This window comes from Polypterus senegalus, chromosome 18 (genome assembly GCF_016835505.1).
Source record: "Polypterus senegalus isolate Bchr_013 chromosome 18, ASM1683550v1, whole genome shotgun sequence".
In the NCBI taxonomy this organism is placed as follows: Eukaryota; Metazoa; Chordata; class Cladistia; order Polypteriformes; family Polypteridae; genus Polypterus; species Polypterus senegalus.
In genome coordinates, this window is record NC_053171.1 from 9,012,499 (window position 1) to 9,040,394 (window position 27,896).

Here is a 27,896-nt window from a genome sequence, read left to right on the forward strand (position 1 = left end):
ATGGAAATGGGCAAAACTTATTTGATCTCATATTCTCTGATTTTTTTTTTAATTTATTTATTTATTTTTTGCAAATGTTGTAATGGATGGCATAGTGACATAGTGGTTAGTGTAGCTGCTTTACAGATCCATTATCATGGGTTTAATACCCACTCCTGATGTTGACGTGTGTGGAGATGTGTTAACATTTCTGTTCACATCCTTAGAGTTTTGAGTAATAATTGGCTATCCTGAGTTGATCCTATGAGAGTAGTGATGTGTGAGAGTGAACTGTTTTCTATTGAACTTGCGGCTGCCTGGGATTGGCTCCAGCTACCCTGCAAAAGTGAACAGAATAAAGGAGTTTAAAAATGTTGCGGTATGTTTTAGTTTGCACCAATACGTTAGGTTTAATATAAAGCTGAAAAAAAATCTCGGTGTTATTGTTGTACTTTTTAAAATTTTTACTATTAATACGCTGTTTCACACTAGCTGTATATTTGTTATATTTTATATTAGTACTGAGGATGACAAAGAAGAAGAATCCAGTGAAGAAGAAGATGAAGATAAAAGGCGTCTACATGACGACCTCCTTGGCAAAGTTGCCTGTGTACAGAGCAGCTCAGATACAACATCGTCATATCTTGCATTGGTATGGTTTCCGTGTCCATGAATATAATTAAAACTAAATATGATTTGCTGGTGCATCTTGCAAAGAAGGATCACTTTACAGAAAAAGTGTTTATGTACTGTTCAGTTAGCTATACAGAAAGAATTTTGTGGAATGTTGTAAAAAAAAAAAAAAATCACATTTGTGTTCTTTTAAATTTTTTAAGAGTTAAATGTTGTATTGCATACCATATCATTTTGGGTCTTTTGTGTACAATTTCCTTTCTAGAATAATGAATTCATTGAACTTCTGTCATCTTTGTAGGTGCTTTCACCAAGCTGTAGTGATGACTTGGCAATTAAAAAGGACCAATGTTTAGTGCGCTCATTTGCAGATTCCAAATTGTAAGTTTTTATTTTTATCAATTATACTAACTTGACACTTGTCAAACTTTTGTATAAGCAAAGGATAATATTACAGCACACCTATTATAGTTATTGAATCCATACTGGTTTCACTTTGGGCATTGATTATACATCCGGTATTAACGGTCAATTAACATTTAATGAACTGTACTACTAAAACATTGCCATTAACAATGTCTAATGAAATATGTTACTGTCACTTTTATATCATGGCTTTTAAAGGACTTTAAAAATGTTCTATAGCATGCAAACTGTTAATGTCTACTCACAATGGACTGAACTAAGCTGTTTATTTGCAAGGCTTGTATTACAACAGTAGATGTTAACCTGCATTTCAATTTATAATCAATACAGTAAACCTTACTAGGTAAAAACGTAAAGCACCGTTCTTGGTCTTCGATGTCAGCAGTTCATCTGTGACAACATGAAGTGTACTGAGATGTCATTTCATCTGACCAGTGAACAAGAAAGCAAATGGTTTTCAGAATATGTCAAAAATAGTTGTGTTTTTTTGTTATAAATAGAATTTTAAAAGTTTACGTTCATTAAACTCTACAGATTGTTTGCCGAGAGGTTATTTTGCTGACCTTTTTAATATATTTTAAAAACTTTTTAGTTACACTGTTGCAAGAAAAGATATCTTGGAGCTTGATGTGGAGAGCTTATTAAAGCCAGAATATTCATCTGAAAAAGGTAATTATGTGGAATCCTGCAGTGATTCATCTTATCCAGGTAAATTCTTAAAGCACTAACCCTCAATGCCTTTTATGTTCACAGGACTTCAGGAAACTATAAAGTTCTTGAACACTAAGGTCATTCCAGAAAGCTGGAAGATGGATATGAGTGAAATTCTTGAGTCATCCAGCAGTGAAGAGGAGGGTGGAGAAGGGGGAGCTAGTGATGAAGATGATGAGAAAGATGAAGAGGAGGAGGAAGAAGAGGAGGAAGAGGTAAAATGCTGTTGTGGAGATTTTTAATTGGCTATGCTGGAAAGGAATTTTGGTGTTGCGTTTTCACTTTTCTTGCACGTACTTTATAATACTGTGATTGGTTGAAAATTCTGACAGGAATTTTCAGTGAATTTTTACAATATGGGCATCTCTAAACACGATTTAATCTCTTGTTGTCAAAATATGTGAGTGTTAGATTGTGAGTATTGTGGAAAAAATGAATTCTACAACCTTGATGCAATATAGCAGAGACACTATCGTAGTAAGATACTCTAAGCCTATTGATTTTAATCACTTTTGCTTCAGTAAAGTGTGTGTGTGTGGATTTTTTTTCCCTTCCTCAGTTTCTTCCATTTGTTTCCACATAATAATAAAATAATGACTTGACGTGTTTTACAGCTCAATTCGTAGCTTTATGCCAGGGAAAGTCATGTGTTCTGCTTACCTGAATGTGCATGTTAAAGACGCCTGTGTTCTGAGATTTTAACATGGGAAGTCCACAACTTTAAACAGTACAATTAAAAAGGGAATTTTTTGGATTACTTTTTGTTTCTGTGTAAATTGTACTTGCATAATTTAAATACCACAAAATAGATTATTAAAGGTCAGTAGGAGTTTTCTTTGTGAAACGTGATTGCATTTCTGAGAATGATTTTATGATGTTTTGAATTTAAGGCGTTTATCGCTCTGGGTGCTTAGTCTGTGAGGTTTTCTGCACTGCTTATACACACAGGTTAGCATCAGGTTGTAAATGTTTTTTTTAAAGTTAGGAACAAAAGCATGCCTCTTGGTATTATGTAGAACGATTTGACTGCCAATTGATTTTATGGCTGTACAGAGTGGCTCCTGTTGTCTAAATTTCTCTTTTCATATAAGAGGCATTATAATTATTTCAGTCCTCAATTCGCAAACTTTTTTTTTCCTCATTCTCTCTCATGTGTGCATGAAAACATCAGTTTGATGGGGTGTTGGCCATCAGATCTGACTTAACAAAAATGGAGTAGAATTTGAAAGCTTAATGATCCAGGTTTAGAGTTTGTTTCGTCTGAAAACTATGCAATGTTATCTCTTTTTATCCCCTCAAAGCAAGATGTCTTCTGGTTTTACCAAACTATTTTGTGTCATGATTGAAGGGCATTTATGCTTACTATTAACTATAAAATAGAATGCTGTGGACGGACAGCCCCCTTACACAGACAGACACATAATGTCCAAAAGCACAAACGCTTATTACTTTTCTTCACTGTACAACACCCCAAAGTACTCGATTCAGACCCTTCTTTCCATCCTCCTCTCACAAGCTTGGTCTTCTTCCTCCCGAATCCGGCTCCTGGAATGGAGTGAGGCGGCCTCTTTTATAGTGCTACATGATGCTCTTCCAGCAGCACTTACTGGTGGGGTGGAAGTGCTGCCCTTGTACCCAGAAGCACTCCGGACGTACTTAGTTTCTGTTCTGGCAGTAATTCCTGTTGTGGTGGAAGTGCTGCAATCCAGGGCACTGTAGTTATCTTCTGGGTGACCCCTGGTAGAGGCCACGGGCTCCAACAGGGTTGCGCTTCCAAGCTCTGCCACCAGGTAACCCAGGACGGGTGCCCTCTCATGGCCCGGGGAAGGTATGGTGTCTCTCTCTTCTGGTCCTTCCCGGTGTCCCAGCTAGGTAGGGTCTCCAGCCATCCGCCACAATGCATAATACCCATCTATCCATTATCCAACCTGCTATCTCCTAACTACAGGGTCAAGGGGGATCTGCTAGAGCCAATCCCAGCCAACACAGAATGCAAGGCAAGAAACCAACCCTGGGCAGGATACCTGCTTACCGCAGGGCACACACACACTCACACCAAGCACAATTTCGGATCGCCAATGCACCTAACCTGCATGTCTTTGGACTGTGGGAGGAAACCGGAGTACCCGGAGGAAACCCACGCAAGCACGGGGAGAACATGCAAACTCTATGCAGGGAGGACCTGGAAAGCGAACCCAGAGCTCCGAACTGCGAGGCAGAAGCACTATCCACTGAGCCACCGCGTCGCCCAATGCATCATATGTTCTTAATTATTTCATTCACTTATAAAAACAAATAACTCTTGCTAAATACTTTTGTTCATTTGTATATTAAATTTCTTCTGAATTTTATTGATATCTCCAAATATGTAACTCGACCTTTTGCAGCTAGCTCTTTGAATTATGTTAGCTTCCATCTGTATTAAGTAGACTCAACGCACTTCAATGAGTAAGGTGAATTAGCTTTTTCTTTACATTTAAACGTTTTTGTAATTATTATGTATTTGTTAGAAAGCAGTTTTTAAGTTGGTGACGCACAAAAAAAGTAGCTGTTTCAAATTACTCAGTTTTATATCTTGAACATCGTCTATCCCTCCTGAGACGTGAAGCCTGGCCTCCTTATTGTCAGGCAGCAGTGCTATCGCCACACAGGTGCTTAGCAAACACAAATAGGAATATACAACATTTCACACCTTTTGAGTTAATCCAAATCGTTTTATCTCACTATTTGTTAGCATTTGCAAGTTTCTTTGTGACATCAACATAACTTCCATTATGTAATGATCCAAATCCTGTATTCAGATATCACTTTGATCAAAACAGTGTGTTAATAAATAAAGCCGTACTTGCTCTAAGAGAGTGTTTCTGCACTACATACTGTACAGTGTTGTTCAGTAAGCAGGTAATGTGCCTTGAACTTGTGCAGAAATGTTAAGTTAGCCGCAATTTGGGCGTCCTGTTTAAAGATGAAGTTGGAAAGAAATAGTGTCACCCAGTCTGCTTGATTAAGTTGACATGCCATTTTTGTTTTTTATTAGTGAATTAATGAAATGGAGTTCAAATTACTAACACTAATAAGCTAATGTGATTGCTATTGTTATTGTGTCTGCACAACATATTAAATAATGTTTGTAATTCAGAAAGTTGATCAGAATCATTACATTTTTATCTTACAAACATGCATTCATTTACGTGCCCTGAATTATTTTATAGCATGTATACACATTAGGGTCCTGCATAAGACTTGCCAGTCTTATCTACTCCATTTTTTAATTGGCATCTGAGTGGGGGTAAAGGGGTTTGACTGAAGAGGAAGTACAGGACAGAGTGAGGCCTACAGTAGGGATGCTAACAATTAAGTAGTGATTAACGTATTTGTCGGGTTAAGCAACTAACATCTTATCAGTTGTACACATAATTTTGCATTAGATAATTTTAATTACTCCGATATGCCTTTTATACAGACTCATTTTGCGAACGTCAGTCAGACATCGTCAAACCCACAATATCCTAACACTGGGTCATGGGGGTCTACTGGAGACAATCCCAGCCAGCACAGGGTACAAGGCAGGAACAAATCCCAGGCAGGGCGCCAGCCCACAGCAGGGCACAAACACACACCCCCACACACTAGAGATCGCCAGTGCACCTTACCTGCATGTCTTTGGACTGTAAAATGAAACCCGGAAGAAACCCACGCAGACACTGGGAGAACATGCAGACTCCACGCAGGGAGGACCAGGGAAGCGAACCTAGGTCTCAGGTGAGGCAGCAGCGCCACCACTGCACCACCGTGCTGCCATTTTGAAAACGTTTGTTCATGTAAACATACCTGTGAAGGCATTACTTAAGCTACGTCAGGTTGTTTCACATCTGGGATTCAAGTAGATGTCATTAGTGACAATGACGTGTGCCAAGCATAGCTCTGTTTAGGAGTCTTTTGAGTATAAAAGGTGACAGGGTTTCCTGGAAACTGTGTAATATTGATCCTGAAACGGTTTGTTACCACATGTAAAACAAGTCTGTTCCTCGTGACAGAGGAAGTGATACAAAAGGTGTTTTGCGGTAGTTTAAAATAGCACAGTACATGCAGCTAGTCAGTTATCTAGAGGCAGTGCCACCAGCTGTATTTATAAAAAAAAAAAAAAGTTAGTGAGAAGATGCAAGAGCTGAATGCTTGCTTAACACGGCAAATAATTCTGCATTCCCATGTTATGGAAATTTTTGAAACGTTTTTCTTAAATGTTCCTCACCCACTTTGAGGTCATGTGCTCTCCAGTTGGGATTTTGGGAGAAATACAAGGCTGTTTGTGTGTGTTTTTTTTTTTGTAGATTGAATAGTAAATAATTGAGGATTGTTTTTATTATTATTTTGTGAAAATTAAAAGCAAACTAATGGATGACATTTGTGTTGCAAAGCGTGAAGAGAACTCGATAACGTCATTTTTCTGTCTGGCTTGTGGTTTTTTTTTGTTTATTAGAAGTTACTTCTTTGAAGGGTGTTGACCTCAAGCTGAATGCAGCATAAGCTTGCTGTTAATTTGCAGCATGGTGCAAGCTGATAACTGTGAGGTGTATGAAAAATGTGCCATAACATAAATGAAGACTAATGGATGAAATCTGTGGTAGTACAGACACAAAATTAGCCAGCCAGAAAACTGGCAGATTCAGTGGAGCTCAACTGCTGACATTTAGACATGTAGACTTGCATGCAAAGTGGCTGCATGAGTTTATTATAGTGCACGAAGCACTTCTTGTTCCTAATCATCTTTTCCCACTTCTTTTGTCGTGTCAATGTTTTATAGGTTTCGCTGTGATTCTTACGGTTACGTGCACTGTGGTTACTAATTTGCCATCCCTATGAAGTGGAACTTGGAAGCATTTCTCATTGGTGTTGTGCAGCTTGCAGTCAGTGATGTTTTTAGCATACAGCATTGCTATGGCAAGAGCCTAATTGAATATACTTGGAATACTGGCAGTATGACAGGCTGTGCACGTGACTAACTCCCAATTACATCCATATGTCCCAGGTCCTAAAACAAATGCATGAAGTGCCTTTTTGAACTGTAAAGAGATGATTTGTGACTTGTTTTCACTTAAAATCCTTATAACTCATAAATGAACTTTTTTCTGGGGAAGTGTATCCTTCCATTATTTCCTTGCGTGATTAGTAAGCAGGGCATCTCTTTTTATCAATTATTGGCTATTAATCGGTTAGATTTGGTTGATTTTTCTGTTATGAATTGTGATCAAAATTTACACCCTTAGTCCATACACTTGACTGATTGATTGATGGGTCTTGCCAAAAATACTGAAAGTCTCTTTATTTCAGTATTTGAAATTCCACCCTCGGTCAGTGAATCCTTGTTGCTGAAAGTTGAGAAAACCTTGGACGTCTTAACTGCCATTTGCAGTCACGTGGTCACTGGACATGGGCTCCTTTTGCACTGCGCTGTCTCCTGAATGTTGAGTTGTATATGGTTAGCACTGGGCTCCTATGTGATATGAGTGCTGTCAAAGGTTATACTTTTATTAGTTCCCATTGTGTATTTTTTTTTTATTCAACTTGTGTAGGTGGGAGAGGAAATGAAAAGATTAAAGACATGTTAATGATATTGATGCAACCAGGGCTGTGGAGTCGGAGACAATTTTGCGTACCAGGAGTCAGGGTTGGAGTTGGCAAAAATGGACTGACTCCTAATAAATTTAAATTGTAACGGGGGGGAAACACAGCAAGTTCAAATGTCCCATTTCACAAACAATAGTCCTAATTAATATCTGATGTAAGAATAAAGCCCAGTGCATAGTTGTGTTCACACATACTAGTGTGACGTTCAGCTGAGCGATTATACAACCTGACGTTCACATATTGTAATCTGGATTATGGTACATTACAAAAAGTGTTTTCATTTTATTTCATATATAATGTGTTCAACAGGTTTATTTGAGTGTAAACAAGTGTAGTGATGTAGGTGGAGGTGTGTGCTATGGGCTGATGTGTGTTCAGGGGTTTCTTGCCTTTTGTTTAAACTGGCCAATATGGTAGAGAGTCGGCTTCCTAGCCAGTAGTTCTGTGGTTAAATGATGTGGATGTTGTCTTCCTTTAATCAACATGGAAAATACATTAGCATATTGAATACAGAGGAGTCGGAGTCAGAAGTACCAGAAACTAAGGAGTCATTGGCGGAGTCGAAGGTTTTATCTACCAACTCCACAGCCTTGCTTGCAACATTATAGGCCATTTAGTTAAGTACTTTGACCACATATTTATGTATTAAACACACTGCTGGAAAATGATACAAAAAATGTTAAATACAGTATAGCAAAATGGAGTATGTTCTAAAGTTAATCATTGGCCTATTTTGCTCTCCTAGTCACCGTTTCCTTTTTTCACTACTTGCATGTGACGTTCGTTTTTCACACCCTTTTAAATAAGGCTTAAAGCTTTTGAATATTACCCACTTTCATCTTTTTGTAGACTGATCCCGTTCAGTTTCCTTTTATTAACACTGAAATTCTATATCCTGCTGTAAAACGGTGTGAGAATGTGGTGGCCTCACATTGCCATGGTAGGTGGAAAGGTTGTAGGTGCGGAGCAACAATGGGCCTTATTCTTCCTGTGCCGAGTGCCGCCACTGAAGGGATTGTGCATATGGCTTCCGACCGTGTTGCCATGGCAACATTCTGTTGGCTTTCTTTGGGAGCATGCTCAAAACAGAGGAGGCCTGAGCCACTGCTTGGCTACATGCCTCTGGTTTGCTGCCAGTTGTCTCTTCAAAGACTGGGAGAGTAGTCTATGTGCTTCCGTGCTTGTTTCATTTACTTCGTGTGGATGTGTAGTGGAGGAGAGGGAGTTCTTCTGCATTTAAAAACTGCAGGCTGCAATGTAGTTTCTCAATATCCATTTTCTGACAGATCATCTTATATCGTATTTTAGAATGAATTGGGTTTTCTTAATTTAGCCCAGGGTCTGCACTCTGGCATATTATGAGGTTATATTTTCCAGTCAGCTGGATTGTTAGAAGTTTTGTGAAAGGAATGGAGTAACACAGTTGTTAGCTTGTTTGTTTTAAATGATTACTTGTCAGACTCTGCTTTTATGTCCTAAACCAGCTTGGCAAGTGAGGTTAACTGAACGATATTGAGTGAATAACACTTAGTTACTTGATTCATGTTAATCTGGCATAGCTGACTGCTGCTTAGATGAGCTGGTGAAGAAGGTGTGGCTTACACAAGAAAAATTCTGGATTGGCGGAAGCTGCTGTGTGATGGGTGTTGCCAGTGATGGTCAGCATGTTAATATGCAGCAGTGAGCGCTGCTGGTGATGTACTTCTGTAGACTGTTTTAGATTACCAACCGCCTTTAAAAGATTGGTGTAGCCTTAGTTAGACACGGTACTAATCCACTGGACATAATGGATCACACTCGGAAGGCTGAAATTGAAAGAGCCTGAATGGTTGGCTGCAAAGCAGCTTTTTTTCTTTTTTTTTTTCATTTATTTACCACGAATCAGTTCATCTTTGTTTTACTGTTCTGGACCTTTCTAAGTGTCTTAGGGAAGCAATGCATGGTTTTTGTTATCATTTTTGAATTCTGCAGCTTTTGTGGAGTCTACCCGGTTTGTTGTCTTATGAGTCCTTCATTTCCTAGAACGACAAGAAGAGTTAACGTGTCTGTGGCAACCTTTGATTGGTCAGTGAGTGGAAATGTGATTAAAAGCTGGATGATATTTGCAGGGAAAGCATTGAAAGGGGGAGTGTCTGAAGGCAGATTCTTTGTCAAATGGAGTGTGGTTTAGAGAGTATTACTATATTTAACGGACCTTTACTAGCAGTGTGAGACATCAGCTTATTTACGATAACTTGAGTAGTGAACAGTACATCATTTTTCAAATGTATCCTTTAAAAAATGTTTATATGTGCTTGCATAGTAGGGAGGGGGTGGCACATTTGTGTATTTTTGATGTAGATTAGATATTCTTTATTAATATCCAAGGGAAAATTAAAAATGTCTTTGTTCTAAACAAGCCCTCAACTAGTTGCATCATCAATATGACAAGTTTGATTGCTGGATTCCTTCAAATCGGCAAATATATCTAAAAATGGCATTGCACAAATTAAAATATTTTACCTATTCTTGATTAACTTGGCTGCTAAGCTAGACCTGCCCTTTTCAACCATTAATTTTATGCCCAATGGTAACAGAAGATGTTACATTTTCTTAAGATATTCATAGAATTAAGATACATTTACGGTTATTATTGTAGTCATCTAAGAGGAAAGCGCATCAAGATTTAAGTAAATATTCTTCTAATTTCAGTGCTGTGAAAAAATGCTATTTGCTATTTGCATATTATCCTCCTGCAGACAGGTGCTTTGTTGCTACAGTCACCTCCCAGCTCTTTCTCTCAAGTATGTTTCCTTACAGACTGGGTGTGATCTCAGACTGGCAGTCAGTGTTGGTACGTGAGATTAGTGCAATATGAGAGCGGGCATTACTGTGCAATTAAATTGCTCATTGTCTTGTTAAAAAATGTTTCATTTTTGAGTGCTTTGAGAATATTACTGCAAGATGCTTTGAAATGATTATCCATAGGTAACATTCCAGATTTAACTCTTGTTTTTAACAGCCAGAGGAAGAGCCTGACCCAGAAGAAAAAGACAATTTCCTTCAACAGCTGTATAAATTTATGGAGGATAGAGGTAAGTTCAGAGATTATATACTGTGTGTGTGTGTGTGTGTGTGTGTGTGTGTGTGTGTGTGTGTTACTTTACATTTCCCAATGTCTTTAATTTCAAAATTCTAAAAAGTACCTTCTAATAATTTTGAGAGGGTAGGAAAATTTTAACCCGTTACAGTAGGAGTTACGTTTGGGATAGAGGGAACAGGATCAAAAAGTGATGGGAATCTGAAGTACAGTTTTGAGTGAAATACATTAAGCCTTGACAGTACTGTACACTTTATTTATTTATTTTACAATATGTAAAATCCACATTAATTTTGTAGCACTCTCTGATAGGTTTCTTTGATAAGACTAGATTTGATTTTCTACATACTTTGTCCAGGCACTATTTTCTTTAAAAATAATCATGTATGTCTGTTTAGTAAAGTTGGAAGCCATTTTACACAAGGGTTAGAAGACGCTTGACTATTAAGTTGATATATGCTTTCTCATTATTTTAAGATTATTTTTTTCTGATGAATTATAATAATTTGTATGGTATATTTATGTTTTTGTTCCATTACTCACTATTCTGATTCAACAATTAACCTTCATCCCTTTGTCTCAAAACACCAGCACTTCTTTCAGAAATAAGAACTTACAAAATATCATCATTGTTTATGGAATTATGACAAATGAATGTTTTCTCTGTTTTCTATTGCATAGGAACTCCAATAAATAAACCTCCAGTTCTAGGCTACAAAGATCTGAATCTCTTCAAACTTTTTCGATTGGTATACCACCAAGGTGGCTGTGACAATGTAAGTGTAACCTACTTGAATTCAGGATTTCCCAGTACTAATCAGTGTTCTATTCCGTACTAGATAAGTGGTAGCAAATTAATTTACTGACATAAAAAGAAATTTTTAGCGAAAAATTATTTCATATTTACATTCAAATGAACTCTCAAAACCATAGCATTTAATCCAAAGAACAGCAAAATCGGCTCAGAAGGGCTAGTCAACAATTAATGCAGAATGATAATTGTAACATGACATTTAATATTATTTAAAATCATTTGTCCGTGAAGACAAGTTGAAGTTGTTTCTTGACTCCAATGCCTATGTTGACACAGGGCATTGCTGGATTTTGGTGCACAAGATTTTGAATCTTAGGCCATATCACAGTACACATATATAAAATAGTCTTTGATTCTCATGGTAGCATAATAAGAAAGAGCTACAATCCGATCAAATAATTGGACAAGCTCCTAAAATCTATTTGCGTAGCTCTAAGTTATCACATATTGACACATCTACATATGTGGCAGCATGTTTTATAATACAGTAAAACCTTAGATTGTGAGTAGCTTGGTCTACGAGTGTTTTGCAAGACAAGCAAAAATTTGTAATAAATTTGAACTTGATAAACAAGCGAGGTTTTGCAGTACGAGTAGTACATATATGCTTTGCCTGCTGAGTGTCATGTGATCACAACTGAGTCGATGGTGGTTCTCTCTCAATTGCTGCGGGATTGTGGGTAATCATCTCCCATGCTCTGTCTGAGTCGGTGGGCCTCATTCGTATAGTCAACATCCATATGAGTGTATACTGTTTACTATAGCATTGTGATCACGTGTGTGAGAGTAAATCATTTTTTTTAATTTTGTGTGCGAGCGATGAATCTGTTTAATGACGATGCAATGTCACATTTCCGCAAAATCCTCAAAAGGAGGCAAAAGCAACTGTCATTGGAGAGGTTCCTTGTTAAAGTCACAAAAAAAGAAAAAGATTCCAGTGAGCCAATGATAGCAGTGATTGTGTTAGTTATAGTGAAAGTCATTCTACACAATAACCCTCCTCCTCCTCCTCTCTCTCTCTCTCGTCTTCCTCACACCAGCCACAATTCTTTTCAAAGATAAAAGTGCTGCTTAATTTGTTTTATGTTTTTTTACTTTATTTTTTGCGTTAATCATTTTTACATGAATATTTTTGGGTTGTGGAATGGATCATCAGAGTTTCCATTATTTCTTATGGGGAAATTCTCTTTGATATACGAGTGCTTTGGATTACACGTTTCCAGAATGAATTATGCTCACAAACCAAGGCACCACTGTATTAGGCAAGAGGTGCAATGCTTGCTTGGTAAACCTGAAAGTGCAGCCTCAAACTACTTTAAATAGATGCTTACCACCACATGTGCTTGTTCCTAAAATTTTGAGAGTACATTGCACAGGGCACAGTACTGCCAGGTATGACAGTTGATTTAACATCTTGTAAGTAAATGTTAGGATTCTTGGCTGAAGGTAAGCTATTAGCACAGCTTGGATACAAGTCAGTAGCTCTTGCTTTAAAAGTAAAACATTAAGACTCCTTGCCACTTCTTCAATAATATTTGTATCTAAAAGCACACTAACACAACCTTGCATTTGTTGCTTTTTTACGGACATTTTCCATTCGTTTATGTGCTGCTATTTTCACTTTTTCAGTGCTTAGGTTAGCTCATCATAATGAAAGGCTCTCATAAATGCTTATAAAAGTAAGTAATTCAGCTGCACTCTCCTTGGGCCTCACTCAGCTCTTCAATGTAGCGATGAAATGTAATAGCAGTTTTTACCTCTCTAATTTCTTAGACATGTATAGCCTCAACAATATAATACATGTGTACAATTCCTCTGCTCTAGATGTTTGCCGTTTTTAGAAACTCATGCCTGCTTTCATTGCTGGTTTACTTTACATGATATTGGTTTACCTCGGCTACTGAGCTGTGGTAATCTTTTAGTTAAAATGATACTCGGTGTTTAATTGGTTTCAATTTTATTTTTTTAACTTTTTTGCTTGATTCTTAATTCTTTACTTTATAATTTGTTTTGCAGATTGATAGTGGAGCTGTGTGGAAGCAGATCTACATGGACCTTGGCATTCCAATTCTCAACTCTGCAGCATCATACAATGTTAAGACTGCGTACAGGAAGTAAGTAGTTCTTGTTTGACTAATGTAGCATGGAGTTATTAATCAATGGCAACAGGTGGATTGCTAATTTGAAGATTTGCAGTTTTTATTGAAGCTTGCTGGCCAAGACATCATCATAACTTCACATTTTCCAGTGTCTGTACAGAGTTCTGGTCTGTAGCATGCAAACGGTCAAATGGCACACTTGCTATGCAAGTAGATATCAGTAGCCTACTAAGCTAAACGGGCAGCTGCATGCATATCGGATAGAACGTTAAGCATTTTGCAGTGAAGGGTACTCATGAGTATTTGAAGTAAAAATGTGCTACTTATGGCAATATCATTTAAGGTGTCTTCTTTTTTCAGGGAACTTGTTGTGGACGTAAATCGCACTCCATGCTTGGTCAGTGCATACCTGCTTACTGCTTGGTGATGGAACCTGTGCACCATCCCTTACTCGCCCCACATGTATCTGCGATTAAATAGTCTTTGTTTCCCTTCTTTCCTAGGTACCTTTATGGCTTTGAAGAATATTGTAGATCAGCAAGCATCCAGTTTAGAACTATCCACCATAATAATCCTAAACCTCAAGTGGTTATAGAAAAAGAAGTTAAAGAGGAGAAAAAAGAGCAAGTTACTGATCAAGCAGTTGCATCTGCTACCGAAGATGAAGAGTGTGAGGAAGAAGAAAAGCAAGAGGCAGATGAGGATGAGCCTGTAGCTCAACTTGAGAAAACCCAGGAAGCAGAGGATGAGGAGGTGGAGGAGGAGGATGACGATGACGAAGAAGATGAAGAGGAAGATCACGATTCCGGTAGCGATTCTGAGAGTGAAATAGATCAAAAAGAGATTCATTCTCCAAGGGTAAGTGACAACCATGCCTGCTGGCCTACAAATTAAACACAGCAAGGATGTGTTTAGTTTGTTTAACATGGGAAATGTGTTTCAAGCTCTAAAGGTATAGTTTGCCTACATTGTCAAATCTATTACTAAAATGATGATACATTCATTTTTTTCTTAGAATGACCAATTTTAATGGCCTGCAGTGGGCTGGCGCCCTGCCTGGGATTTGTTTCTTGCCTTGTGCCCTGTCTTGGCTGGGATTGGCTCCAGCAGACCCCCGTGACCCTGTAGTTGGAATATGGCGGGTGGGATAATGGATGGATGGATTCTTGATGGCACTCCTTTCCACTTGATAAATCACATGTATTTCTCGTTGGAATTTGAAGAGAAATATTAATTTGATATGCAGTTAAAAGCCATTTGTTTTCTTTTTTGTAAAAATAAATGGATTTTGTGAGCGTTTTGTTACTAAAAACTATAGCACATCTATAAAATGTCTCCTCAAGCTAAACTGACTTTATTTTGTATAAAGAAGAGTGTTGAGAGATGGCTGTGGGAATCGCCAGGGACTCCATGATATGATATTATGCTATTACTTGGGTTACAGTATACAAACAGTGTTTTTGCAATTGGTGTATTGCAGATCATTTTTTTAATACTTTATTCCCCTTTTACTTGATTAAAGTTACATTTGAAATTTCATCCCTATAGGATTAAAAAAAAAATAAAATAAATTTAAGGATCTTTGAATTCCTACAGTAAAACTGGGAAGACTTGGTTATGGTCCATATACACTTGGGTTCAGTATCTGAATTTAGCTCAGTATAAGCCATTGCCATTGTGCAGTATGTCCTTATGTTTGTTGTAGGGCTGTCATCCAGTAATTGAAAATATAATGTTTGATATGAAAAATATTTTTAATACAGTGAACCCTTGACTTACGAACTCAATTTGTTCGCGAGGGCTGGTAGTAACTCAAGACTATTTTTCCCCATAAGAAATAATGGAAATACCCATAATGCGTTCCGAACCTTCCACAGCAACACTTACTTAACCTTTTCATAATAAAAGTGTTGCATAATGTGCATAATTTACCGAAAACACCAATACTTTTTCAAATGTACTAACCAAAAAGTTATAAAAAGTGCTTAGCCTACTAGAAACAACAATTTCATACTGTACTCACCATTTTAAGTTGACATCTTTGGCTTGCAGGAAGGGAGGAGGAGGAGAATGAAATGGAAGGTGGTTATTGTTTGGAAGAAGCTTCCTTATACTAATCTTTTCTTGTAAAATTGTCGAGATGGTGGATTTTGACATGCTGTACATATTAGCGAGATCGGTCACATGAACGCCACTCTCATATTTCCACACAATTTCCTTCTTCATTTTGATTGTGATCGCTTTCTTTACCTTCATTACCTTCTTTTCCTTTCTTAGCAATTATCAAAATAAATTATATAAATCGCTGCACTGACCGAAATTACATCCACAAACACCTGTATCTGGGTTCCGACTAACACTTACGAACGCTCTCGGCTGTTTGTTTACAATCACACAAGCAGATACACGTGACCGCATTTGGGTTATAATGCAAGACGTTGGTTGTAAACCAAGTTGTTCGCATGCCAGGCCGGTTGTAAATCAAAGGTCGACTACAAGAGGCTCCAGAACCCCCATCCCGCGATCCTAGGCTGGATTAAGTGGGTTAGGAAACGACATGATTTTACAGATGCATGTAATTATTACAACATGCAGTTATATTGCATCCTGGGTACTCCCTGCGTAGAAGCGCTTTGAGTAGTGAGAAAAGTGCTATATAAATTTAAAGTATTATTAGTATTATTTTGGTATTGCATTTTCCATGGGATGGACTTTATGCCCTGTCCAGGGGTTATTCTTGCCTTGTGCTCTATGCTTTGATTGGATAGGCTCCATCTTCTCCTTGACCCTGCCATATTTGTGTGGGTTAAGAAAATGGATGGATGAATTTTAATGTGCTACATTTCATTTCTTGAAAAAAAATTACAGATAACAGATAATTACAGATAGTCTGACATACATAATTTTGATTTTATAGTGAATTTCTGGAAAGTGACTATATAATCTGCTTACACTATGAGTTCTCTTCTGTTTTTGGTCTCCTAATGTTAACTGGTATGTAAAGCTCTAATCTGCATGAAAATGTATTCAGTATAATGCAAATAAAACAGAAGGGATGGGCACTATAAACTACTTTTATTTTTGGCTATCCTTTTGTGGTACTTTCCTAAAAACACACACACATTTGGTACAGAGTTAGTTTGCTGAAGGACTGTTGGCAGATCATTTCCTGCCCAGGGCGGTGAACCAACTTGCTCTTTCTCAGTGGAAGGTTTTCCAGTAGAGGTTTGTGTGTGACTGATTTCACTGTGCTTCCTTTTTGTGCTCCAGCATTTGTTGTGACATGCTGAAGTATTTTTTTTTTTTCCCCTACTTCTTTTCTAACCACCATGAAGAATGTGTTTTGAAACGTGTTGTAAACAAGTTAAATAAATGATGTTTTTGTTTCCTTCATCTTTGTGTTGTCAGAGGGGCTTCCTTTGTAGAGGTCAAAGAGCTCTGTGAGGTGAACAAAGATGTTGTGCCGTATTTACTGTCTACCTTGTAGTTGATTGTTGACGACAGGTGGAGTTAACTTTTTTTACTGGCTTTTTCCAGATCATCTGGTTTGTTTGTTTGCAATTCAGAGTGGCAGTGAAAATGAAGAAAAGGCAGTTGGGGGATTTTTGATTCTGCAGCAGCATTTGTTTGAATTTTAATTTTTTTTTTTTTTTTAAACTACATTCTTTTTCAAGAACCTGTTGCCTGTTTATTTTTTAAGGCAAGAGTTGCATGTTTTGGCAAAGATGAAGGGTTATTTTTTGGTTGTCTGAAGTGTCATGTGTGCCCTATTTCCCAAACTGCATTTAGTAGAGGGACAGGTTTGATTTAGTTACATTTTTCTGCTCCCTTCAGAAGTCACTGTTGTACACATCTTTTACATAGCACACTGTCACAAGGTACTTTATCCTACTCGCCTCCAACATCTTGATTTTTGTGAGACGCCTTTTTTTTTTTTATTATTATAAAAGTCTGTGCCTAATTTTGTCATCCTGGGTTTGATTTATTGATTTTATTTTTTATATATAAATGGGGCATATTGAACAACATGGTTATTAATTCCAAATTTTTGTTCTGTCCAGTAAGTAATGCAGAAGACTGCAACTTCTACTTCTAACTGGCTGAGCTAAACAATCCCCCCGCACGCTCCTGTTCCCACATAGAAAATTGGACCTACCTGTGTTCAGCACTTACTCTGGAGAGAAATTATGTGATTGGCTACCCTGCTGAGACATGGATTACTACCAGCAACGCTGTCCAGAGCTACAGTTGAACTCCGACATTTCCGTACACTTGGGGTGAATTCTTTAGAACTCACTTTCTAACCCCTCTGCAGATTTTATTCTGTCAAACTATAATCATTTAACGCATCTAGTTTGTGTAGGGCAGAAGTAATTTTTTCCAGCAGTGTTAACGGACCACTGAGTATTTCAGTTTTTCTTGACTATATTGCAATTCCAGTGGGTCACAAGTTTACATACACTTTGTTAATATCTGGTAGCATTGCCTTTAAATTGTTAAACTTGAGCCAAACATTTTGGATCGCCTTCCACAAGCTTCTTACAATAAATTGCTGGAATTTTGGCCACTTGGTAACTTAGGACAGGTTCGTAGGCCTCCTTGCTCGCACACCTTTTTTTTTTTTTTCTGCTCGCAAATTTTCAATCCAGTTGAGGTCAGGGCTTTTTGTTGGCCACTCCAACACCTTGACCTTGTAGTCCTCAAGCCATTTTGCCACAACTTTGGAGGTCTGCTTGGGCTCATTGTTCATTTGGAATACCCATTTGTGACTGAGCTTCAACTTCAGTGCTGAGCTCTTGAGATATTCCTTCAGTATATCTCCATCTTTTTTCCTTCCTCATGGTGACATCTATTTTGTGAAGTGCACCAGTCCCTCCTGCAGCAAAGCACCCCCATAACATGATACTCCCACCCTTGACGGTTGAGATGGTGTTCTTTGGCTTGCAAGCCTCGCCCTTTTTTCTCCATGGTCATTATGGCCAAACAGTTTGATCTTGAAGTTCTCAGACCAGAGGACATTTTTCCAAAAAGTAAGATATTTGTCCCCACGTGCCATTGCAAACTGCAGTCTGGATTTTTTTTTATGGTCATTTTGATGCATTAGCTGCTTCTTTGCTGTGCAGCCTTTCAGGGTATGCTGATGTAGAACTCGTTTTACTGTGGATATCGATACTTGTCTACCTGTTTTCTTTTCCTTCAGAAGGTCTTTTGCTGTTGTCCTCGGACTGAGTTGCACATTTCGTGCCAAAGTACATTCTTCTCTAGGCAACAGAATGCGTCTCCATCTTGAGCGGTATGACGGCTGTGTGGTCCCATGGTGTTTATTCTTGTGCATTATTGTTTGTACAGGTGAATGTGGAACCTTCGGGTGTTTAGAAATTGTTCCCAAGGATGAACCAGATTTGTGAAGGTCCACAATTTATTTTCTGAGATATTGGCTGATTGTTTTTGATTTTCCATTATGGCAAGCAAAGTGGCAGTGACTTTAATGGTAGGCCTTAACATGCATTCACATATTCACTCCAATTAGGCTAATTGGCTATTAGAAGCTAATTAATCAATTTCCTAAAGGCTTGACATTTTCTGGATTTTTCCAAGCTGTTTAAAGGTACAGTGTACGTATGTAAACTTGTGACCCACTGGAATTGTGATATAGTCAATAAAAAGTGACATACTTGGAGGTCTGTGAACATTGTTGGAAAAAAATACTTTTGTACTGCATAAAGTTAGAAGTCTTAAATGATACGCCAAATTTATAGTATAAAATCTGTGGAGGTGTTATTAAATGAGTTTTAAAGAATTCACCCTAATTGTTTTGAAATTTCTGACTTCAATTGTATGTGGTAGCCACAATATCATAAGACCCTATGAAGAGAAGGCTATACATCTTTTAAGAGTCATTGCATTACTGTTGGACGAGCCAAAATGACTGCTGTACGCAGTTGTACTGGGTGCTATAAAATTGATTAAAATTAAGACTAGAATTAGAAAGACAACAGTGTAAAACATTGCTCATTGATCAGCCTGACTTTAATGCTCTACTCCTCTTTAAGATGCATTCTAAGTCTTGTGTGCTGTTACACAAATAAAAGAAAAAAATTATAATAAAAATAAACAACCCAACCCATTATTATATTTGTGACGCAACCAGGGTTTTGCATTTTGAATTCATTTTTGTTTTGTTATTTTCAGGTACGTAGCAGAAGAAGTATGCCTGTTAACAATGTCTCAGAAACAAAGGAATCTCCAAAACTGGACAAATTAAGAGAAGAAGATAAAGCAGATGCTGAAAAGGAGGAGATGACAGCAGAGAAAACCGAGAAAGAGTCCAATGAAACACCGCCAAAGAGAACTCCTCAATTAAGACAAAAAGCTGAACGGCGACATAGACAGCAAGAAGATTCGGAAAAAGAGTCTGATGAGGAGGACAGCGAGGAAAGGGCCAATGAAAGGTAATTAAGAAAGCAATGTAACATAACCAACACTTTATGCAATAACAAAAAAATATATATATATACATACTTGAGTCCCTAACTTAGGAAAACGTGACCTGTTTTAGCTGCAGTACAACTTGTGATTGAGACGAGTCACTGTTTTGCCTTCTCATGTTTGGCTTGAGATTTCTAACCAATTTCCAGAAAAATAAAGGTGTTAGCCTCTGGTGATCTTTGTTAACTTGCATTAAGGGAAATTTCAACTAGTCTAAACATTTACCAGTTACCTTAGTTTCATTTCTGAATATTTATCCCCATGTGTTTTGAAGAAAATAATCTACACAGTGTGTTGTCAGAGTCTTGATCAACCAGTCAGCTCTAAAGGTTAACCGTAACTCCGTTATTAGTGGCCCTTGTGCGTGCATGCATGCATGCGTGCGTGCATGTGCATACTCTGATGCAGGGGTCACCATCTCCAGGCCTGGAGGAGCACCGTGGCTGCAGGTTTTCATTCAAACCCTTTTGGTAATGAGTGCCCTGTTTGTGCTGCTAATTCACTTAAATTGAATTGCTTTTTTAAGATTTTTTCTCTGAATTGCTTCATTTCTTTCCTTAAATGGCGCCCAAATAGAAATGAAATGTGAAGTGAGAGAGCCAACAGAAGACCAACTAAGTCAGGGCCACAAACTCCAACCAGCTGCTTAATGAGGTGCCACTTCTTGTCGTTAATTAAACTCGTTCTTTAATTCCATGGCTTGTTGCTGCTCTCGTGGTGCATTAGCCAACATTTCTGAAATTGCTGATCTTCTCTTTTCTAAGAGCGCTGGTCAAATGTTTTGGGGACCTGAGCAGACCAACATTCCTGAGACCTTTATGGTTCTTTATTTTCAGATATTGTATGATGGGCACCAGTTTTGGCTCATTTTGTATCTCATTATTGCTAATTAAGGAAAAAGAAACAATTAAGGGGGTTGAGTCTTCAAGAGCAAGTCAATTAAAATTAGTTCAAAAGAAGTGAATTAAGAAAAAGGTTGGAATGAAAACCTGCAGCCACGGTGGTCCTCCAGGACAGGAGTTGGCGACCCTTGCTCTGATGGACTGGTAACCCTATTTAGGGTTGCTTCTTGCCTTCTGCCCATTGTTGTCAGGGCAGGAACCAGCCCCCACAATCCTGAATTGGATTAAGGGGGTTTGAGTATGCCATGTATGTATGCTTGTATGTAATTTAAAATGACGTTTTGAATTTCTAGCACAGAGTATGCAAATGTTTATTCAGACATTATTATGTAATTGTAACTACTATTTCAAGACGAACAGAGACATTTAGTCACTGATGGGTAAATTCAGTTTTTCTTTGTGGTGTCACTTGTAAGTGAAAAAATCTGCCGTGATTAGAGACACTCAAGTTTTATAAATCACTTTCTATATTTTAAAAGAAGTAATTTGCTCTTCCAATGTTGCTCGGTTGAACGATACCCCTTCATTAAAATTCTTTTGTATGAAATAAGACTTAGAAACACAGGTAACTTTTATTATTTAGAAAGCTTCATTTGAGCAGCTATTACTTGTGCTTCTTCAGAGGGGTTTTTGTTTTTGTTATTGTGGTGTTTTCTTTGAAGAAAACCATCCTTTTGTTCATTTTGAAGACAGACATTTGAAGATAAATGCACAATGACTTCATTTTTTGTTTTTTTCTTATGGCGCTTTTCCACTGCATAGTACGGCACGACACGGTTCAGTTCAGCTCACTTTTGGGGGTTTTCCACTGGGAACAGTACCTGGTCCTTTTTTTAGTACCACCTCAGCCGAGGTTCCAAGCGCGCCGAACCTTTACCAAACGTGACGTGTAAACTCTGCTGGTCACTGATTGGCCGGAGAAAATCGTCATTACTGCGTCACTGAACTTACGACACGAGACACAACAGACCCGCTAGATTTTTAGCACAGCCAGCGAAGGTTCGGACGCACCATTTTGTTTTAACCAAAATGGCTGTTTCGTGGTCTATTGAGGAAGTACAGACGTTCCTCTCGTTGGTAGCCGAGGAGCGGATCCAGCGAGAGCTGGATGGGGCGACGCGGAATGAAAACGTTTTTCAGGAGGTCGGCGCAACTATAACGACACGTGAATAATCCTGCCCACTCTAAAGCGGTACTAAACTGCAGTCGAAACGCAAACCGAACTGAGCCGAACCAAGATGAGCTGTACTGAACCGTGCTGTGCCATACTATGCAGTGGAAAAGCGCCATTAGGCAAACGTTTAGTCTGTAGCAGCAGGATAAGAATCAAACTTTTAAGATCTGAGACCTTTTTCAAATTGTCTTATAATGAATGGAGCACAAGTGTTCAAATCACTTGAAGGCTGACAGATTCATACAATTTAGTGAAAAGTTCTGAGTTAAGTACATGCTAGAATGTTAGTCTCTATAGCTGAGCTATCTTTTTTTTTTTTTTTCCTTCTTTATTTTAACCGTCAGGAAGTTTTCATGCTAGTTAGTTTACCACAGCGATTCAGAATGGTACTTCTCTGCCTTTGGGTGGTCAAGTTACTTTTGTATACCTCAGCGCACACACTTATAACCACCAGTCTGTGAAAGCTTATCATGGTAGCAAGCAACTTGAGGGCAGGGTGTATGCAAAATCAAAGCCTTCAACCCTCCATATTACCAAAAATAAATAAATGTTTCACTGCCACATACAAGCCCATTGTTTTTTAAATATCTAGTAATTTCAGCTATTACACACCACAGTGGTCAGCTGAAGCACCCTTCATTAGTATAGCAAGTGAAGTAATTTAACAAAGAATGATGTCCTTTTTTGATTGCTTTTCATAAGATTGCTTTGTATTTATATAATGTTCTCTCCAATTTCTGCAGTAATGCATGTTTTTATTCCTACTTATCAAAAAGTAGCTTTAGTTTGTTCTGACAGTTCAATATCTGTGCTTTTTTTTGTTACTGTTCCATTACTAGTGTACCAGTATTTAGTCATGCACTTAAAAGTACAGAAAGAAGTATTATCTAATTGAAATGAATTCCATGGATTTTAACTGCAGTTCTTTAATGGTCACTCAAAGGCATCATTCTTGACATGCTCATTCCAAGGCAATGCATTTTTCATTTCAACAGATGGCTTATACAGCCAACACTATAATCTAATAAAGGAAGTCTTAAATAGAAATAAATGATAGGATATCAAGAAAGGCTGATAGAGGAAGTACTAATCCCACTGGAGCCCTTTGACTGTCACACAGAAGGAAGCAGCTGATGGTCTAACTGTCAGGGTCTTAAACTTGGGTCCTGGGAGACCAGTATGCCCTCTTTACAGCTGTTAAAGGAATTTATAATTTTTCTTTACATGATTTATTCCTGTTCTGATTTTTCTGCATTAATGAAAGTGGATAACCAGTATGTTTAATGAACTTAAATACGCTATCTGTGAGTGGATGTGTATGCATCATATTTTTTTCTATTTAAATATGTTAAGTTATAATGTCAACTTGTCTGCTGCCTCAAAAACATCGTTTGGTACAGAATTCTCAAAAACAGTTCTAATGGTTGAAAAGTGCTTTCTGTTAGAATGAAAAATACAATGCATTTTAATATACTTTCATTATAACGTAAATTCCAATTGATGGCACAATGCAAACTGAAATGGCGGAGACACTAAGCAATTTAACTTCTGAGTGGACAGAAATTAGCTTTATCTGTACACTCTGCATATTGTGTGTATGTGTGCATATATATATATATATATATATATATATATACATATGAAAAAGTTTGGGAACCCCTCTTAATTCTTTGGATTTTTGTTTCTCATTGGCTGAGCTTTCAAAGTAGCAACTTCCTTTTAATATTCGACATGCCTTTTGGAAACAGGAGTATATCAGCAGTGACATTAAGTTTATTGGATTAACAGAAAATATGCAATATGCATCATAACAAAATTAGACAGGTGCATGAATGTCCCCCCACAGAGATATTACATCAGTACTTAGTTGAGCCTCCTTTTGCGAATATAACAGCCTCTAGACACTGTCCTATAAAATCTCTCCAGTTCAGTTCAATTTGATGGCTGCCGAGCATGGACAGCCTGCTTGAAATCATCCCATAGATTTTTGATGATCAAGTCAGGGGATTGTGACGGCCATTCCAGAACATTGTACTTCTCCCTCTGCATGAATGCCTTTGTAGATTTCAAACTGTGTTTTGGGTCATTGTCTTGTTGGAATATCCAATTCCTGTGTAACTTCAACTTTGTGACTGATGCTTGAACATTATCCTGAAGAATTTGTTGATATTGGGTTGAATTCATCTGACCCTCAACTTTAACAAGGCCCCCAGTCCCTGAACTAGCGACACAGCCCCACAGCATGATGGAACCTCCACCAAATTTGACAGTAGGCAGCAGGTGTTTTTCTTGGAATGTGGTGGTGTTCTTCCACCATGCAAAGCACTTTTTCTTCTGACCAAATAACTCCATTTATGTCTCATCAGTCCAAAGCACTTTGTTCCAAAATGAATCTGGCTTGTCTAAATGAGCATTTGATACAACAAGCGACTCTGTTTGTGGTGTGAGTGCAGAAAGGGCTTCTTTCTCATTACCCTGCCATACTGATGTGCTAAATTGTAGAATGATGTACAGATACACCATCTGCAGCGAGATGTTCTTGCCGGTCTTTGGAGGTGATCTGTGGGTTGTCTGTAACCATTCTCACAATCCTGCTCATATGCCGCTCCTGGATTTTTTTGGCCTGCCAGACCTGCTGGGTTTAACAGCAACTGTGCCTGTGGCCTTCCATTTCCTGATGACATTCCTTACAGTTGAAACTGACAGTTTAAACCTCTGAGATGGCTTTTTGTAGCCTTCCCCTAAACCAGGAGACTGAATAGTCTTTGTTTTCAGATCTTTGGAGAGTTGCTTTGAGGATCGCATGCTGTCTGTCACTCTTCAGAGGAGAGTCAAAGGGAAGCACAACTTAAACCTTAAATACCTTTTCTCTTGATTGGACACACCTGTCTTTGAAGTTTAAGGTTTAACAAGCCAATCCAACTGATTTCATGTTGCGAGTAATCACCATTGAGCAGTGACAGGTATTCAAATCAGCAAAATTACAAGGGGACCCACATTTTTACACAGCCAGTTTTTCGCATTTGATTTAATTTCATACAATTAAATACGGCTTCACTAAAAATTTTTGTTCGGAAAACACCACAGTACTCACTGTTATCTTCTTTTTGTAGAGTATGCAGGCTGAGAGAGGTTCCCAAACTGTTTCATATATATGTGTGTGTGTGTGTGTGTGTGTGTGTGTGTGTGTGTGTGTGTATATATATATATATATATATATATATATATATATATATATATATATATATATACACACAAATAATAGTAAGATGTGCATGTATACACAATATTTTACAGAGGCAAAACCTCCTGGCACATAAACTTTTGACTGAATATTTGAGGCACTAACTAGAATATTGGTTAAAGCCTCTAGTTTCTCTCAAGAGGACTGAAGATTTCCATTCTGTAAATTGGTGTTCGGTAGTTTTGTCAAGTTAAATTTGATTTACAGAGCTGAAAAGGAAAATCCAATACTAAATGAATTTGTCTCCTAAAATCAGAATAGTTCTAACCAGCTTTATGTCAAACCTGTTCTTGCAGAGAAGAGAGTGAGGCTAAGGATGAATTTGAAGAGGAGGCTGAGGAAGACAGTGACCATTGCTTAATGGGAACTAAAGTTCGTGTGAAATATGGCCGGGGGAAGACCCAGAAAATCTATGAAGCCAATATTAAAAGTACTGAAGTCGATGATGGTGAACTTCTGTACTTGGTGCATTATTATGGCTGGAATGTAAGGTAAAGTTCTACCAGTCCCTTTAAAAACATGTAGTTAATGGAGGGGTGGAATTAAAAGGTTTAACTATTATCTGCATCTACAAGATCTTCCATGCTGTTTATGTTCACGTCTTATTCTCCTTCCGGAATAATGACATTTAGCCCACTAGGAGTTTATACATTTAATGCTGATCTCAAGGCATTAGGTTCTCCCAAAATGTGCATTCCATGGCCTTTGCTAGGAATGTGTTAAAACAGACACAGTTTGTTATGAGAAATATTGTTGTTGGTATAAACACTGGTCACCATGACCCAGAACGTGATTAAGAATTTTTGAAAATGGATGATTGACTATTATAGCTTAGACAGTATGGCTTCATAAACAATAACATTTTGGGCCACATACAATGAGACATGAGAGTAATTTTCCGCCACTACTCTGTGACTCTTTAAATGTCACAAAATGCCGATGCCTTGAGTGTATCGCTTTTTGAAATCAATTTACAATTGAGTATCAGTTCATTAAAAACAGTCTTTGAATCTTTGAAGTTTTTAAAAATGTGTTTTGTATAAATAATCAGATGTTTGGCATTGTGTCTGTCTATGAACTCATCTGGTATTACCACTTGAACTGGCTGGCTTTAACTGCACAACTCCTATTTAAGAAACTGAATCCCACACCATTCAAGTTCGTGTCTTGTGCACTTTCACTGCATGTGCATTTGTCACATTTTAGTTGTTGGACACTCCTTTAGCATTACCACTAATCTGATGTTTGCTTATGTGTTTAAAGCAATCAGGTAGACTTTTTTTTTTTTAATTATTAACCCCACTGAGTTTCTGTATGTTTTGAAGCTAAATGCTTTTAATATTTTATCATTTGAGCAGTCAGTCTGCCTTGTGTCTCAAAGCACCATTATGATCTTAGCTTATCTGGCAAATGTGGAAGCTTTCAAACATTGGGTCATAAAGTTTATTTTGGAATGATCATAGGGTTGGGGGGTGGGATCATGCACTGATTACGATGCGTTGCCGCACCCACCACACGGCAAACCACCCGGATTGAGATCCAAGTGCAGTCGGCATGGGTGACGCCTCAGCACCACACTGAACAGTGTGATGTTTTTTACAGTGACTGGAGTGCCAATCCTGCCACCAACCCCCAGGTTTTCCCTGCAAGTTGGAGGAACTACTTGCAGGGCAATAAACTTGTACAGTGGCTAATTTCAGTCTAGCTACTATTAAAGAAACAGCCACTTTGTTTTATACTTGTTTTATTTGCCAGTACTATCTGGCATTACGGATATTCCATGTTTTCCTCACATGTGTTGTAGGTCTCCTCTTTGTACTTTTCCCCGTCCTAAAGACATACAGAATCTTAATCTTCTTCTTCTTCTTCTTTCAGCTGCTCCCGTTAGGGGTTGCCAGAGCGGATCATTTTCTTCCATATCTTCCTGTCCTCTACATCTTGTTCTGTTACACCCATCACCTGCATGTCCTCCCTCACCACATCCATAAACCTTCTCTTAGGTCTTTTTCTTTTACCTGGCAGCTCTATCCTTAGCATCCTTCTCCCAATAGACCTGAAGACATACAGAATAGAGTAATTAAAATTGTTCTCAAATCCTTAGGCACAAGTGTATACATGAGTATACAGTCTATACAGAATGTGAAGGCATGGTGCTTCATCCAAGGTTGGTTGATAAGCACTGGCTACTCGTGACCCTGAACTGGAAAAGTTGATTAGAAAATTAATGGCTGGAAGCACGCACAACTGAAGTCAGGATTCATTTATTTGATGAATACACGGACGTGGCCTTTTCAAGAGTATGCAGAGTTGCAATTAATAACTGATTTGTCACTTTATTGTGCTGTCACTGCTTGCACAAGTCACGTAATTTTTATTTGTGAACTTGCAACTGAAACATAATTGGATAAAACTGGCAGAAACCAAACTCTATTTGTCCTGGAACAAGCTGTGTGGATTTTTTTTTTGAAATAAAGGGAATGTTTTATACAATCCTGTGATCAGTTTCAAGCAATGGAATTTATACAATGAACCTTTTTGTGAGCCCAGCCTAGATTAATATTGGTGTTATGTTTGTCACATCTGCATTTCTTGGTGTTTATAGGCAACAAAAGTTGAGCAGAAACCTCAGTTAGAAAATGTCCAACATACTCAATTGAATATACACACACATGTTAATATGGTGGATTGGCCTTCTTGACTGAGGTGATGAGTTTGTTC

At 38.0% G+C, this 27,896-nt stretch overlaps 1 protein-coding gene across 2 annotated transcripts in view; it reads left to right on the forward strand.

Moving 5' to 3' along the window:
* Positions 1-27,896, forward strand: part of arid4a (AT rich interactive domain 4A (RBP1-like)) — a 60,790-nt gene that overhangs the window by 18,347 nt on the left and 14,547 nt on the right. For both annotated transcript variants that reach the window (XM_039741090.1, XM_039741091.1), the window contains exons 8-17: positions 499-631; positions 914-993; positions 1,631-1,707; positions 1,792-1,964; positions 10,379-10,451; positions 11,138-11,232; positions 13,287-13,384; positions 13,873-14,227; positions 19,562-19,821; positions 25,475-25,669. In XM_039741090.1, the coding sequence (XP_039597024.1) occupies positions 499-631; positions 914-993; positions 1,631-1,707; positions 1,792-1,964; positions 10,379-10,451; positions 11,138-11,232; positions 13,287-13,384; positions 13,873-14,227; positions 19,562-19,821; positions 25,475-25,669 (1,539 nt within the window). The remainder of the gene's footprint in view (positions 1-498; positions 632-913; positions 994-1,630; positions 1,708-1,791; positions 1,965-10,378; positions 10,452-11,137; positions 11,233-13,286; positions 13,385-13,872; positions 14,228-19,561; positions 19,822-25,474; positions 25,670-27,896) is intronic.